The sequence below is a fragment of the Crocuta crocuta genome, unplaced genomic scaffold (assembly GCF_008692635.1).
Source record: "Crocuta crocuta isolate KB4526 unplaced genomic scaffold, BGI_CrCroc_1.0 scaffold87, whole genome shotgun sequence".
Classification (NCBI taxonomy): Eukaryota; Metazoa; Chordata; class Mammalia; order Carnivora; family Hyaenidae; genus Crocuta; species Crocuta crocuta.
Window position 1 is genome coordinate 3,594,167 of NW_027532166.1, and position 16,311 is coordinate 3,610,477.

The following is a 16,311-nucleotide window of genomic DNA, read 5'->3' on the forward strand; positions in this document are numbered from 1 at the left end:
GCTCTAATTCCACAACTCATGCCTCTCTAAGAGTTTCTACGAATTATTGCTCAAATCATTGAAGGCTTTTGAGTGGGGAGAGTAACATGATTAGATTTATATTTTATGAGGCTAATTGTAACAAGCAAGCAAACAAATACAAAGCTAGAGTGGTTATCCATTCGCTGAGCCTGCAAAAGGCAATGTGTCTCCCTTAGATTCTAAGCACTGCTCGCAAGCTTTCTGAAGAATTCACCCGTGCAGTGTATGACCACCAAATCACAGTGAAGGAAACAGGCCAGAGTGTACATCTGACACGGGCAGAATGAAACCCGTGGCATTTTTGTCAGTCTGGATGGTGCTGCGGTCAGCACAAAGGGTGCCTTTTGCTGACTGAGCTGAAAAATCATCACTTGGTCCCGGGGAGTTTATGTGAGCACATCCTTGATGAAAAGTGGCCAGTGACCCCAGGGCTTATCAGGTTGAGCAGGGAAACAAGAACCGGCTGCTACTTACCTGTGGCTGTCATATCTGAGTGCCACCAGCTGCAGAGGTTAAATTCCACCAGAAACCTGAACAGGCAATGCAAAAGTCCAGTGTTACTTGGTCATTTGCCCCCGGATAGAAGAATGACATTGCTCACTTCATTTGAAAGAGGAACGTCATGACCCAAAGGTATCGATATGGTTGGTTCTGTTACCGCTGCATTTTCACCAGGCTTTCTCTTCCTTGTGAAAGGCTATTTTATCACCAATGCCAGCACAATCCTGAAAGCGGGTTTACCTAGACTTAAGGACTCTGTTGAGAAATATCCTGGTTGTCAGCAGAAATAGTTTTCCAGTTATAGTGTGAGTCTATAGTAAAAAATCAATTCCGAAGGGCTTCCTCTGCCTTGGTGCAGAAATACAAATAGCATATTCTCTACCTAGACTATGGTCTGCAGTAATAAAGGATGCTTTCAAAATCTATACTTCAGTGCACACTTGTTCACATCTATGTGTGTGTCTGTATATGCGTGTCTGTGTCTGTGTGTGTACGTATCTGTGTGTGTGTGCAGGCATAGATGGAACAAACTTCTCTATGAAATTATATCACAATGCAACTTAGGAAAAAAATAAAAATTTCTCAATTGCTAGTAAAAAAATGCAAAAGTAATATAAACCACCCTCCAAGTGAATAGAGATAGATCAAAATTCCAACATATGTTTTTTAGGCTCATGGTTACTACCTCCAGCAGCTATCTTTCTCCTCAAAATCTCACTATTATCTGTTACTGTATTTTCTGCATCTTAGATACATAACAAGTAAATTTGAGTTTATAATGTTGTTAAATTAATACAGGTTACCTTAAAGCAATAAAGACAACGACTGTTCATCAAATGATAAGAAATCTGCCTCCAACCCTCAGAAAGTGGAGCCGTAATGGGGAAAATAAGACCCTCAGAATCTGAGGGTCTGGTGCAGCTTAAGCAATCTGGTTTCCAGGCTCATCCATGGAATTCTTCCCTTTCTGGAACATGGTGTTTCTGTGATATGTCTGACACCTCCTTTGGGAGTCAAGGCTTTCATCTTTGTGCCATTTCAATCTGACCTAAGTCACAGATGCACCCAGGATCCTCCAAAGAGGAACACAGTTTGACAGGGTAAACAATTAATTCACACCTGAGCAAGGCCCCTACCCCCTGGCTCATGACTGCATAAACCACNCCCCGGCAATTTGTTCTCCTGACCACAGCCCACCCAGGCTGCATTAAAAACAGCCAGACCTCTATGTTAAATTTAACACTAACCACAATAAATAAATTTGGTTTGTATATTGCAAGCTGTTAGTCTGCTAAACAATGACATAAGGGCATAAGCAGTGACCATGAATAACTTAAAGATAATTTTTTGGTCTCAGTTTTCATTTCAATACTTTGAGATATTCAATGAGGTTATCTCAGAGTATTCTGAATTCAATGCTAGTTGAAAACATGAAACACAGTCTTCCACTTCACTTTATAATACAAAAGAAAAGCAATATTACTTTTTAAAAATGCAGCAAATTATACTTACAAGACAAGTTCTGTCATTATCCATTTTACTGCAGCAAGGAAGGCATTATAAGGCTGAAGAGAAGAATTCAGTACATTGAAAACAATGCATCACATATGAAATGTGTAGTTTAACTTAAGGCTTTACATAAAGACAATGTTATTCTTCTAGAGAGATTGATATCATGTTAAAAAACAGTGAAGCTCTAGCTAAAAGAAGAAAATGGTTGGATACTGTATCCTAAAACTAACATTTTAAAACTTTGAACTCCCCTGTAGTGAGATGTGATTTACAAGTAAAATAAACATGATCTAATATAGGGGTTATCTCTGGGAGGAAAAAGGAAGTTCAGCAAATGATGTTTAAACCTTTACCCTCCAGGGGCTAATATTTTGCAGCCTAATGCTGAGGGCTAAAGTCATACGACCAATTTCAAATGGTAATTCACAGATCTGCCTCTCAGAAGGCTGATTCCTTGTTCTCCATCACTGTATGTCATTCACTGAAATAAGCAAAAGTTGCATACACTTGATTTTAATGTTGCCCCTGAGTCATGTAGGGTTTAAGCTGCCTTTTCTCACACATACATATTTGGACTTGAAAAAAAATGACAAGCATATAAACATGTGATTTTATCCTTGCAGAAAATCCCCTTCAACTCTCTCAAAGACGGCAGTGACAGCCTAGTCTTTATTTCAGAATATTTTAATTTAAAAAAGCAGTTGGATTGTTTACTCTGTGATATTTTCTATGTGGATAATTCAATTTCCTGAATTCTGGAAAACACCAGGCCTCCCCCTCAGCTGGTTCTCTGAATCTACATATGCCAGATATTTGATTAGCCAGTGGACCTGAGAGGTAATGAGGCTGGCAAAGCCCTTGCCCCAGACGGCAGGTCCAGAGAAATCTTGGAACCTTTTATGGTTGCATTTAGGTGTCAGAGAATTGAAATGACAAATGCTGGTTTCTGAAGTTATGGCTGTTTAATCCTACCCTCTGAGCATTTTGACCATAAAGACTAGAACTAGGATTGGGGGGATTATCCAGTTTTTAAATAAAACAAAAACCGATTTATATACCTCTCACCATTTTTTGAAACTTCCCTATTTCAAGCCAGTAAGTAAATGAACAAAACAACAGTATAGCAGTCTACTGGGTTATTCTCAGTCCACACGGATTTCAGACTGGATCTCTTGCTCTGACTTAACTGAGTGTGTCACAGGGCCCTCAGGAGTAGGCTCAGATAAGGATGTAAGCTACTAACTATTTCCTAAAATGAAATGCAACTTGCTGTCCTATGGTTTTGTTATCATATTTCTTATTGCGTGAGAAATAACCGTCTTTCATTCAAAAAGACCCTGGTGGTCAGGGCCTGGGACAGTTCTGTGTCTTTGTACCTGCTGGGATCGGTAGTGACATTTCTGCAGTCTTTGGTAGTGTGGGTCCCTGGGAGGAGGGAATGAATAGAGGGATTAAGGAGGCTCCGGAGGCTCTGGAGGAGGGGAGGGGCAGGCGGGGNCCGGGGGGCCAAGGGGAAGAGCATTCAAGCATTCTGTGCCAGACACTGGCTCAATGTATGGGTACACAAAGGGATTATGTAAATACAGGATTAAAAATTTAAATTGCACATTATCATTCAGAAGGGTGAAGCCATTGAGCTTTTAAGCCTAATGATGAAAACATATCTTGGGAACTTTCTAAGTCTAGAAATAGTCCCGCTAAAGCTAGGGAAGTTGGATTTGGAAAGACGTATTGAGTCTCACTAAAACGTGGTATTTTTCAAAACATTCAACTTTCAGTTCCTAGTTGCCTCTCAGAAATTTTCCAGGTCCGAATCATTTCTTACTCCTTCGGTGTAGGAGAACGGAGTTAAATACTTGGCTTTTCAATAATCCCCTTGCAAGATCTTACATCTGTAAATGAGAAGGTGTGTGTTTACATTCTAAAAACCAAAATGGCTCATAAATTTTGTGTTTCAAACCAGATTTTAGGTTAATTTTTGGGATTTACAAAATGATAACATGTGAAGCTTCTATTTATACACGTAGGCTGGGTTATATCGAAGTGTGCTGTGACTGTTTTTCCTGTGTTGTCAGGTGATGGGTGGCCAAACTTACATTGCTTGTACATCGTAAATTATATTTTTTTAACCAGGAGTAAATTATAATAGTTGATTTCTGGCAGTGTGAAAGCCCGTTTCTAATGACACAGCTATGTTGATTGGTTCTCAACTGTGACATCACGGACAGCACCAGTCCCAGTGAAAATGACAAGGAAGCTCACCAGCATCCTGATTAGGGTAGAGAGTCCATGATCTGAACATGCATTTATCCTCAGGCTCAAGGGTCTCTCACAGACCAAGCGAAGATTTCTGTTGAACCAAACTAAATTCTCTTTTTATATGCGAGAGAATCCACAAAACTTCTCCTCTTTTCTATCCATCAAAAGGGGGCTGCCTCATTCACTCAATAGCGACTTTAGACCTGCTTGTCATTCATAGAATCAGTGGTTTTGGGTTTGAATGGGAGTGGTTTTTTCTTCACCAATAAAATCAGGAAACCCTTACAAACATTCATGGTTTTGCAAAAAGATGAACTTGATTACCCCAAAGATAAAGAGCTGCTCACACACAGAGACAGACACAAACATGCCACTGTCTGTGGGTGACCACACTGTACTTACATCCAGGAGGCCACTGGCGCGATCACTGCTGTCCTTGTTGGCTCTGCACATGGCTTGATAGTCGTAAAGGGTAATTCTATGGGAAAGAAAAGAAAGGAGGGTCACTAGATGGGAAACTGTGTGTGAACCAGCATGGGGGACGTCACCACACCACCATCAAGTGCAGCAGTGACAAACACGAATAAACCTGGGCCTGACAAAGATGACAAACAAGGAACATGCAAAGTCTAGGACTGGGGACACAGGCATGTCACACTTGGAACTTGAAGAGGAAGGGAGTAAAGGACTGGGCTGAGGGGAGGACACAGGGATGAGAAATTCCCCAACTCGGTGGAGCAGTCATTTTGGTTTAAACAAGGCTGATGTGCATGGACTAGGACTCTCCAGAGGGACTACGCTGTTCTGAACTGGATTCTGGGCCCTGGAGGGGGCCCACTTGGGCCACGTCCCCAGGGCTGAGGAGAGCTGGGAAGGACCACTCTGAGTCCGGAACTGGCAGGATCCTCTGTCTCTCTCAAGCATCAAGAAACATCCCTGCACTGGGGCGCCTGGGTGGCTTAGTCGGTTAAGCGGCCGACTTTCGCTTGGGTCATGNCATCCCTGCACCAACATAAGCACAGCACTTTGACAACTGGTTGGAAACTAGCTGGCTCACTGGTTGTAATTCCTGCTCTCCACTACCACCACCATGAAAATGACTGTAGTTTTGCTTTGGAAACAGTACCATTTATGAAACCAGAAAATGGATATTTTTTTCCAACTGGTGAGGAAAGTACAGCTCTCATTCCCAATTATGACCTTACCTCAACGGCAAAGATGTTTCACTTTATAATTGTTCCAGATATTTTAATTCCTTATCAACAACTTTACAAAGAAAGGAGAATGGCAGTTTCTGGTAGCAAGTTAGAGGTTCTAGATGGAGCAAACACTGTATCCCACAGGCGACATGCCTTCCGTCCACCCACCAGCTCCCCTTCACACTATTCCCGTACTCCAATAAGGGGACACTTCAAGTCCAGCCTGAATTACATAACAGCTGCCAGGTGACACGTTAACACTGTAATACAGGAACTTCTAAATGGCTACAGGAATTCCTTTCTAGAATAATACAATGCTTACCCTGGAGCATACTTAATGCTGGCTGGGGATGGGCACTAGAATAGAAGTTGCATGCAGCAGAACTGTTGTTGGAGTAGGGCACTAGCCCAGCACCCAGCATGGAGGAGGCATTCGCCTTCAAAAGGCTGAATGCATGAATGATTGTCTGACTGCATGAGTCTTGAAGAGATGATGTCACAACTAGATAGAAGAGGTCAAGGTCAAAGTAAGAGGATGGAGAAGGCCTCCCCCTCTGGGCAATAAGCTGGAGGCATCACACAAATAGAATAAACAAAGAACCATCTATGGACACCACGTCAAAAACTGGCCACGTGTGACCAAATCAAGAGGGAAACCAGCCCTTGACCAGCACCACATAGGTGTCTTTGACGGCAGAGCCCAAGAGGGCACCAGTGGTCACACGATCTCCCAGCAGATCCCCAAAGCCTCCCCCTCATCAGAATATTTCTTGTAGTATTGCTCACTGTCCTCTGGCTTTTGTCTTTACAGCAGATGCCAGGAGGACCTATGTTTATTGAGACAGAAATGAAGCCCATGAACCAGCCACGCATCTGGCCCAGGTAAGTCCCAAAACTAATCTGCACTGAAATGCTCATCATTGGCACAGCCCTGATGCTACCCCAGCCACAAAACTAACTGCAGACCATAACGGATGATTCCATTCGGTCTCGGTCCCTGACTGCCCCACTTCGCCACAGTCCTCACCTCATCTGGGGAGTTCTGCAAGTTCCCCTCAAAGGGCTTTCTAGGACTTGGCAAGAATTATCATCGGCTTCACCCTTTTCATACTTTTCATACTGGGTCTACAGGGGGAACTGGGGCCAGAGCGTGGTGGGAGGCGGCATGGGTTGAGGGGAATGTGCCTGTACTTGGAGCCTGGTAGACATACATACAGCATGGCCTTGGTCTGCAAGGTTATTATCCATGTGCCATTATCTAGGGTGCGATTTGAGCATGCTAACCTTTTCCTGAGGCTTCATTTTCTCACTTAAAAATGACTCACAAATATGTTCTGAGATTTAAATAATCAGGCACGTGGAAGTATACTGAAATAGACTAGGTAGCATGCTAGCTTTCTTATGATCCTTATTAAGAGAAGGCCTTATTTTATTCTTTATTGGAGTTCGGGATCTTAAAGCTCTGCTATTCCCAAGGGCTCAAGCGACTGGCAGTGTGGCCTAATGGTTAAAATACTAGCTTTGGAGTCAATAACACCAGAGCTCAAATCCTTATTTTACTTATTACAATGTTGCTTTGTTTTCTTTTGTTTTGCTCTTGCAGTGCCTCAGTTTCATCTGTAAAATAGTGAAAAAAATGGCTGCCCAATGGATTGGTTGTGGAATTAAATGAGATGGCAGACGTACTGCGATTAGCCCAGTGCCTGGTACAGAGGAAGCATTCAACAGAAGGCAGGGCTGCAGCTGCTGTTATAATTTATTAGTCTGGTTTCCACTGCCATTATTAATTAATGGCAGTGGTGTTTACTGCAATGGGCATTGACTCAGGCTTTACCCAGCTGGTTAGAGGATGGGCCGTCCTCCTGATTTTCTTAGCTCACTGGCATACATGAGGCAGCAGAAAATTCACACTTCATACCACAGTACAAGACACCTTCAGGGGCCGAACTGGGGTTATCAAGGGGTGATGTGGGAACTTACAGCTGCAGACCATCACAACAACAGCTGATGTCTATGAACTCTATTTAGCAACCATGAGCCAGGTACTCTGGGAAACCTGTTGCTACCAGATACACTCTAATCATCCCCATTTCACAGACGGCCAAACCATGTCTCTACAAGCCTAAGTAATGTGCCCAAGTTCACACAGCTAACAAATGGTAGAGCCAGAATTAGATGGGGGTGAAGCTGAATCCCTTTCCCTCTGCCTTCTGCTTAGTGGCAGCCTCTGACAAACTCTGGGAAGTGATTAGAATTCAGCCTGCTGCCGTCTCCCAGTCTCACTGGAATGTCAGAGAAAATGCTGCCCAACATAAGGTCTCATAACCAAAGTCCAGAATCAACTCTCAACTCAAGCTGAGGGGCTGTCTGGGATCAGCAGGCTAGGATGGACCAGCTGGCCGTGTTAGGAGAGCCCCTTGGTAACCACCCTCACAGGAAGCTCAGGGTTCTCCTGGGACCATTTTCAAAGGCTCTGGTTTAGCGGTGAGGCCAAACTCAATTGCAGTGGGGTGGTCCTCGGGGCCAGGGATCCTGCCTTTCATTTCACAAGGAAGCTTTCCTGATCCGAGTGCCATTGAGGAGGTTACAAAACAAGCCTTCCCTGTCTTCTCCACGCTTAGACAGCTTTAACTAGATGTTGCAGAAAGAGAGACTTCCAGATTATTACCCTTTTTGAAGTGATTTTGTTACTGTTTTAAATAACTCCATTTTGTGGCTACCTGTATCCTGTTTGGCTGATTATAGTTAAAGAACATGATAATTGCCTGCTTTCATTCGGCTCTAAAATAAGCCCCAAGCATCATGCCCAGCCTGAGATTGGCGCTGCATTGCTGTACTCGGCAGCAGTTTTTCTTACTACAGATAGCATGCCTTAATCCCCATGACATCCCCACTGTGCAGGCTGCCGCTGGGAGCTTATCATTAGCATCTCTGTGCTCCCCAGACGGGGCTCTGAAACGCTGACAGAAGGCAGATATGGTCTCTGAAGAAGAAACTCAAAGTGATACAAAGAAAACCTAGACAGCCTGTGTGCCCCTGTGCACAGTAGGGCCGTGGGTGACAGGCCATGACACGTGGACTTGCTGAAAGCTATTTTGCTGATTCTGCTCCTTTCCAACTAGACAAAGACCACAACCAAGAAAAATATTTCTTCTAAGAATCAGAAGCTTCCATTTCAAAGGCATGAGCACAGTTAATTTAGATTTGTTAGTAACTGTAGGGGCCAGCATTTATTAAACACCTACGGTGTGCCCATGAGGCTGGATTCTTTACCTGTGACGACTCATGGGATTAGCTCTGGCAAAACCATCTGCCTAAACACCAATCCTGAAACAGCTTAATGTTTGCAAATGCAGACCTAAAAACAGGACAGGGAGGCATTGGACATAGAAACTCACCGTATTTAGGCAATTTTGAATCTAACGGTATAAGAAGCAAAGCAAACTATAAAAGGTGGTCTCAGGCAGTTTTTCAGCTTGCAAGTGACAGAGCATGGAGCAAAAACGTAGAAAATGCCTAACACAGCCACTGTCACCATGGGAGTCTTACTGGTTCTTACATCTCAGAAAACCAAGAGAGTGGAAAGCTCAAACTGTCAATCTGAGTGTTAACAGAAGACCCAAAACATGCTGCCCCTTCCTTCTTACGCTGGTGGCCGTGTCATCCCACAGCAACTTCTGACACAGACTGCACTGCTCCTCAAGGTCAGCCCAGCACACGGAACACAGCATAGGTGCAGAATTTATGTGACCCTGGCCCTGCCACCTTTGAGCCCCTGGCTGGAAATCACTGACACAAATCTAGTTAACGAGCACCCATCATTAGCAGAGAATAAGCGCCGCGTGGCCACACTGGCCGGGAGCCCAGCACATAGGATGCTGGGACCACCGGGGTCCAGGGCAGAACCCTGAGAAGCGAGCCATGGGAAAAGCGAAGTTTCAGAGAGTGGTCAGGCCAGCATCTCACCTAGGTGATAAAAATGGTAACAGTAAGAAATAACCAATTACGTTCTGTGGCATGGAGGCATTACCTCTTGTGTCAGGGGCGTGGTTACATTTTCTAGGAGAGGAAAAGGCTCCGGATGTGAAATCATTGCGTTGAAGTTATCACAGCTNGAGGCAAAGGACAATGGGTAGGCATCATGGTAAGAGCACATACCTGGCAGCTGGTTTGTCCCTTCACCTGCCCCTTCCATGAAAATTAGCTCAACTGAAGGGGAAAGTGGAAACCCAAGTATTGCCACATAGAAAAGATTAAATTTCTTTTGCCTCTTTGAGTAAGAAATAGAAGGAAACAGCTGAATTTTGCTTAGGGAATGAGTTGAAGCAAAACCTATTTGAGGCAAGGAACTTGGATGCTGGGGGGAAGCTTCCTGGGCTCTGCCAAGTTCATGGATTCGTGTCCACATTTCACAGCACTGCACCACAACAGCTCCCTGTGTGGCACTCAGCACAGTGCAGGGCATGGGACGAAGACCCAGCACGTCAGTACCTAGGGGTGTCAGTTTTCCTGGTGCCCTTATTTCTATTGTTCAAACCCCATATGTGCGATTGAGTGTTGCTGCTCGTATTGCTTGGGGTCAGGCCTCATGGACAGACGAGTCAGTTGGTGGCAATGAGCGTTTGTGTTCAGGACTGCACTGGGCATGCGAGGTGTGGGGAGAAACTGGGGAGTTATGAACAAAGCCTCATCTTGGGAAGATTTTCCAAGTGGAGATCACAGGAAACCAGATTCAGTATTTAGGGGATGTGTGTGGTCTGAAGGAAACAGGTGTGCTGGGTGTGAAAGAGACTAGTATAGTTTCCCAAAGTCCATTCTCCTGTTCTGCCAGGCAGAACCCTGAGTTTTTGCTATGGACATTTCCTAGGTTCCTTTGTACTAGGTGAGGCTGTGTGATGAAGTGGGGGTATTGCATGGGATGAATAATAAATAAACTTTATTTTGCTGTAATAGATAAGATTTACTTATTAAAATAAGTCTTATTAAGTTTATTCATTTATTTTGAGATAGAGAGAGTAGGAGGGGCAAAGAGAGAAGGAGAGAGAATATCAAGTAGGCTCTGTAATGTCAGCACAAAGCCTGATGTGGGGCTCAAACTCAGCAACCATGAGATTATGACCTGAGTTGAAACCAAGAGTTGGTGATAACTGACTGAGCCACCCAAGCACCCCTAAATTTTACTCAAGAAATTTTACTTGGCCTTTTGGACCTCCCTGGATCCTCTTTCTGCCAGCCCAGATTACAGATGTGATGGCTGGAGGTAAGCAGCTATGTTGGCCCATGAAGTAACCTTGAGTTTAAATGCCAAAGGAGGAAGGTAGAGAAAAAAGACGGCCATGGGTCCATGATGACAACAAATTTGTATTTTCAAACTTCCTTCACAAAAGAGAGAAAAAGACTCCCATGTTCTTTAGCCCCTAGTTACTCTGGAATTGCCTATTATTTCTAGTAGAACTAACTCCTAACTGATACATTGGACTCTAAGTTTGAGAAACTTTTTTCTTTTCCTATCTCTTGAAGCCAAAGAAGCATACATGTGAACAAATATTTCCATAAGAAATACTTCAGTCTGCTCCAAGTAGGGGGAAAGACGTGTGGGGATTAGGTAAACGTGGTCTGCAATCTGGAATCCGAGAGACATCGGTTCACATTCTGTCTCCCCCACTCACTCACTCCTGTGGGTGAACTTGGACAAGTTACTCAAATGCTCAGAGCCTCCACTTCCAGGTCCTCATTGTCGAATGGAAACAGCGATAGTAGTAACTGCAAGGATTTGTTATGGGGATTAATTAAGGTAATGCACGTAAACTACATGGAATAATGCCTGGCCTGTCATTAATATTCAATAAATGAGGCATGCTGCTATTGTGATGAAGAGGAGGGCAGCTGGTCTAACTGTTGTCATTGGGGATGCTTAGGCAGGGAGCTTTAGAATTTTAAAGAGTGATGCATTGGAATGTTCATGTCTCTGCGTTCCAGAAAGTTTGGCTCAGAAACACACTTGTTCAAGCCAATCTGTCTTCTTGTTCCCTTCAATGCCACCTCTGACAAAGCATACTTCTGTAGAAACGGTCAGGTCAACAGGAAGCCGAGAAGCCATTACATTCATTACATGAGTGTTGAGTATTAGACATTGGTGGGGGCAGTCGTCAGGAGAGCAGCCATCCAAACATAACAGGCTTCTCCTTTAACACTCTCTAGACTGGAAGACCAGGACATTGGCTGACATGTCATGTGATTACCAAGGACAGGGAAAGCTCTAGTCCCCGGCGGTGGAGCCTGGGCGGTTCCATCATGTAGAGACAAGAGAAGAAACATCCCAAGTCCTGGATTCTACCTGATGCATCACCCTTCTAGAAAGGCAATTTAAAGAGCCACCCCAGGGAATTCTACACAAGTCAACTATGTTAATGAATGTGTGGGACGAGGTGCGGAAGACATTCACCAGGACCCATAGGGAAAATATGCTGGTGGAAGGGTGAAAGCTCAGGCATGTTGCGCCAAGCACATAACACAAACAAAACCGAATAAAGCAAAACACACAGCCAAGACGGAGAGGACCTATCGGGAGCTCCCCCCACAAAACCAGATTATTAGCAAGCAGTCCGTTTCTCTGCAAACCAAAGGCCAGGTGTGACCGAGTGGTCTTTGCTTCCTCAAGCTGAATCACATACACAAAGAACAAAGGAAGATGTTTTGGCAGAAGCCACAAAGATGTTTGGTAAAAACACACATGATTCCATTTACTCTCATATGCAGGTATACCCATACTTCTTTCAGTTCTATTTTGCTACTGAGAACACTGAAATTTACTGAGTGAATGCTGATGAATGTCAGGTAACCCCAAAGTGGACAGCATCTGGACTGGTACCTTGGTGCTTGTAACTTAGTATGTCTTGACCCTGGCTGTGCGTGAGAAGCACGTGGATGCTTCCAAAGAGCATAAATGTCTAGGCTCCATCCCCAGATGAATTTCACATGAATCTTTGGGGGTGCAGCCTAAGCACAAGTGTGTTTTAATAGCTCTCCAGTGAGGGGCGCCTGGGTGGCTTAGTTGCTTAAGCATCTGACTCTTAATTTCAGCTCAACTCATGATCCCAGAGTTGTGGAATCTAGCCCCACAATGATCTCCTCACTGAGGGTGGAGCCTCCTTGGGATTGCTTGGGATTATCTCTCTCTCAATAAATAAATAAATAAACAAATAAACAAACAAATAAAAGCAGGTCACCTGGGTGGCTCAGTTGGTTACATGTGTGACCCTTGATTTTGGCTCAGGTCATGATCTCAGGGTTTATGGGATTGAGCCTCTCACAGGGTTCTGTGCTGACAGGGTGGAGCCTTCTTGAGATTCTCTGTCTCCCTGTCTCTCTGCTCCTCCCCTGCTCATTTGCACATGCACACACATGTGCACACACAATGCACACACACACTCTCTCTCAAAATAATAAGTAAACATTACACAATAAGTAAATAGAGTAAAAGCTCTCCAGGGATACAGATTGAGTCTAAGCCTATAGTTCCACCCCAAGGCTATGCCATGGAGATTAACTGCTACTCAGTAACCAACTTTTGGGGCTTTAAGTGATTTAAAAAAAAAAAGATCAGACACTTGGAACTATTATCTAAGAGGTAATCTCACCTCCTGCCTGCAATACTCTGCAATTTGCCAAGCAATTTCACATTCTTTGTTTTAGCTAATTCTCACAAAATCCCCGAAGGTCCATATTTGGGTGAGGTAGAAGGGGAGTCTGTGCACGGCCACACGCCGCGATTCTGGCGCTCAACCTGGAGTCCTCTTAGCTCAAGTGCAGTGTGTCAAAGAGGCCCCACCAGGAGCCATGGATACTTTCCTACACACGCACACAGACACCTACACATACACACACAGACACATACACACATGTATTTTTCACTTTACATATAAAGTATATAAACATACATTTTCACTTGTCCTGGATATTTGGCACTGAATTTGAATCACTGGGGGCAAGAAGCAGGGGGGATACGTGAATTCTAAGAAAAATATCTTGAAACTAGGTGTTCTCTTAATAATTATAAGACAGGTGACATCACTGCCAATGACATCAGAGAGGATGTGGATGTTGAAAAATAGGAATGCAAGGCTCTTACTGGACGTGAGCATGAGTGCAAAATAAAAACAGCTACGCTGCAACATCCCACATGAGTCACCATTCCGGGGAGTCCACTTACTTTCTGTGATAAGAATGAAGAAGTACTTGAAGTTCTCTGTTTGGATTTCAACACAAAAAGCTGACCAGGCATATGGTGTATCTCGTGAGAAAATACATGAAGCCTGAAAACATCGCCTGGTTTAAAGATTTATCAACATCGGCTATAAGAAATCTGGGTGATGCTATCACTCAGCTGGCCTCCCACCCTGAAAGTTCTGCTCGCCTGTAAGATGCTGCTGAGCCAATGTCCTCCCCTCCAGCTCCCCTTCATTTCTCAAACAGAAGAAGCTCCGTGTACAACACAATGCTACTGTACACAGAACCAGGTTAAGGCCAGAAGCTAGAAAATTCTCCCTGTGCTCAAACTGCAGGCTGCTTGAATCCAGCTCTGTTACAACAGAGACTTAGGGCAGCTTCTTAAACTTTCTAAGCCTCATTATTCCCATCTGTAAAATGGGTATATTTATACCCAGGGCCAGGGTCATGAGCATGCAGCCTGTGTCACTACACAGAACTCTGTACTTAGAAGGACCCCAGGCTTGGTTGAATGTTCTGCTGTTGCTGTCTTGAAATTCTTAATAGGTTTTGAACAAGGAACCCCAAATTTTCAGTTTGCACCAGACCTTACAACTTATGCATCTGGTCCTGTTTCTACCTGTCCCACAGAGTACTGGAAAGTACTGCAAGAGGTAAGATCTGTCAGGTGCAGCTGAGGTCTGCTGCAGAGTAGATGCTTGGGGAGGAGAGCCACTGTGACCATTACTTTCACACTGCTGAAGCTATTAGTATGTTACTTAGCCCCTCTCACTATGTCACATGTAAGCTGGGTAAACAGACTCAAGTCAAAGACTGAGCTAAAGTGACAGAGAGTGACCATTTTGTCTCTTAGACTGCACACACTGCCACGGAACCTTCTCAAAGCTCCCTCAAATTGGTAATCTGCACAAATCTGTGGCTTCCTTCCCATCCCTGTGGCACTGCAGACACAGAAGCAGATATTCTTTCCTTCTGATGACACTGCTAAGGAGAATGGCCATCTGGTCACCAGGTAAGTGACCGTACAATCAAGGCAAGAGTCCACTGTCATGTAAACAAGCATCACCTTGCTTAAAAGAGAGAGAGACAGCAAATCTGGTCCAGGGGAGAGAGACAAAGGGAAGGGGACAGAGGGCGATGGTGTTCTCCCCTGTGAGCTCTTTCTGGGGAAGGTGGGTTGTAGGGTTCTTGTCTGTGAAACTCATGTTTTTGAACTAGATTCAAGCAGATCGGATCAAGAAGCCTTGTGCTCTCCTGCCACTGTCCAAGACACTGAGAGGAGAGAGGACGACAAGTCAGGCAGTTCAGGGAAGCGGTCCTGAGCCCTCCCCTGGGCCCAGTCACATCCCCAAAGCAATTCCAGGCATCCTGTGTTCCGGGGTGGGGTTAGCTTACACGCCAGGCCACAACTTCTGTCCCAGAGCACCGTCAGGTATTTTGGGCTACATCTTTTCAGTACTGCTGAAATACAGGCCTTCCCTCAACAAAAGGACTGTCGCCTTTATGCTCTGAGTACGCACTGCTTGCTGGAAAAGGCAGGGGCGCTGCAGCGCCCCCAATGCCGGAGGCCCCCTCCCGGCACTGTGGGAAGCCTGCTGTGAGGTGTGTGAGTGCAGAAGGAGCACCACCTGGTGCCGAGCAGAAAGCGAAGCCAAGACTGAGCAAAGATCTACCGCGATACAAATCACAGCAGCAGCTAGCAATCACCAAGCCCTTAATATATGCCAGGCACTGTGTACTGACTTTCTGCTTATTATTATCCCATTAACTCTGACAGCATCCCATGGAAGTAATTATTATTATCACCTTCATTTTCCACATAAGGAAACCAAACCAAAGCTTGGAGAGGTAACTTGACTCAGTTCTAAGGCACGCAGCTAGTAAACGTCAGAATCTGGATTTGAATCCGATCTTTCTGACTCCAAGACATGCATTCTCTCATGGCTCTGGTGGCCCCCGTGAGGGCCCCTTCAAAGAGGCCCACGATCATTGTCAGCTAACTCCCAAAGGACAACAGATGCTGTTACACTTGTGTCAAGTTCCCAGTCCTTCCCTTTTCTCAAATGTGTTAGCTACTCTCACAGTAAAAGAAAGTTCTAGATTCGTGCCAACCATACTTCAATCACATGAAGGAGAAGACTGGGAATTTACAATCCCACTACAACCTTTCTCTTTCTCCCACCAAGCTTTTTGAAAGGAATATCCAAGAGGGAAAAGGAAAAAACAAAAAAAGATTTTGTTAAAGAAGTTGAAAAGTATGCTTTCAAATGAGAAACACGTGTGTGCTTATTCTCATCTTTTGTCTTCCGGCACCACTGAGTCGAAAGCAAACTAACACGATTCAAATGCACACACATCCACATCAAGTCAGGCACAACTAGCAGTGCTCTGCATGGCAGTCCAGAAGCTGCCCCGGGAAGCTTGCAGAAGTTCTGGAAAACTCCACGGCAACCCAAGCTCAGCCCCAAGTGGAGTTTTCAAGCACGTGTAGCACAAAAAGGAAAACACTGCACTTGAATTTTAGGGAAGGGAATTGAAGAGCCCAGGGCAGGCAGGAAGGCTGGGGGGGGGGGGGGGGGGCAGAGCAGAG

General features: G+C 44.6%; 1 protein-coding gene across 2 annotated transcripts in view; it reads right to left on the reverse strand.

Moving 5' to 3' along the window:
- Window positions 1-16,311, reverse strand: part of CACNA2D3 (calcium voltage-gated channel auxiliary subunit alpha2delta 3) — a 771,963-nt gene that overhangs the window by 159,417 nt on the left and 596,235 nt on the right. For both annotated transcript variants that reach the window (XM_077776662.1, XM_077776663.1), the window contains exons 30-32: window positions 4,696-4,771; window positions 2,035-2,087; window positions 496-551 (exon numbers count right to left, since the gene is read on the reverse strand). In XM_077776662.1, coding sequence (XP_077632788.1) covers window positions 496-551; window positions 2,035-2,087; window positions 4,696-4,771 — 185 coding nt within the window. The remainder of the gene's footprint in view (window positions 1-495; window positions 552-2,034; window positions 2,088-4,695; window positions 4,772-16,311) is intronic.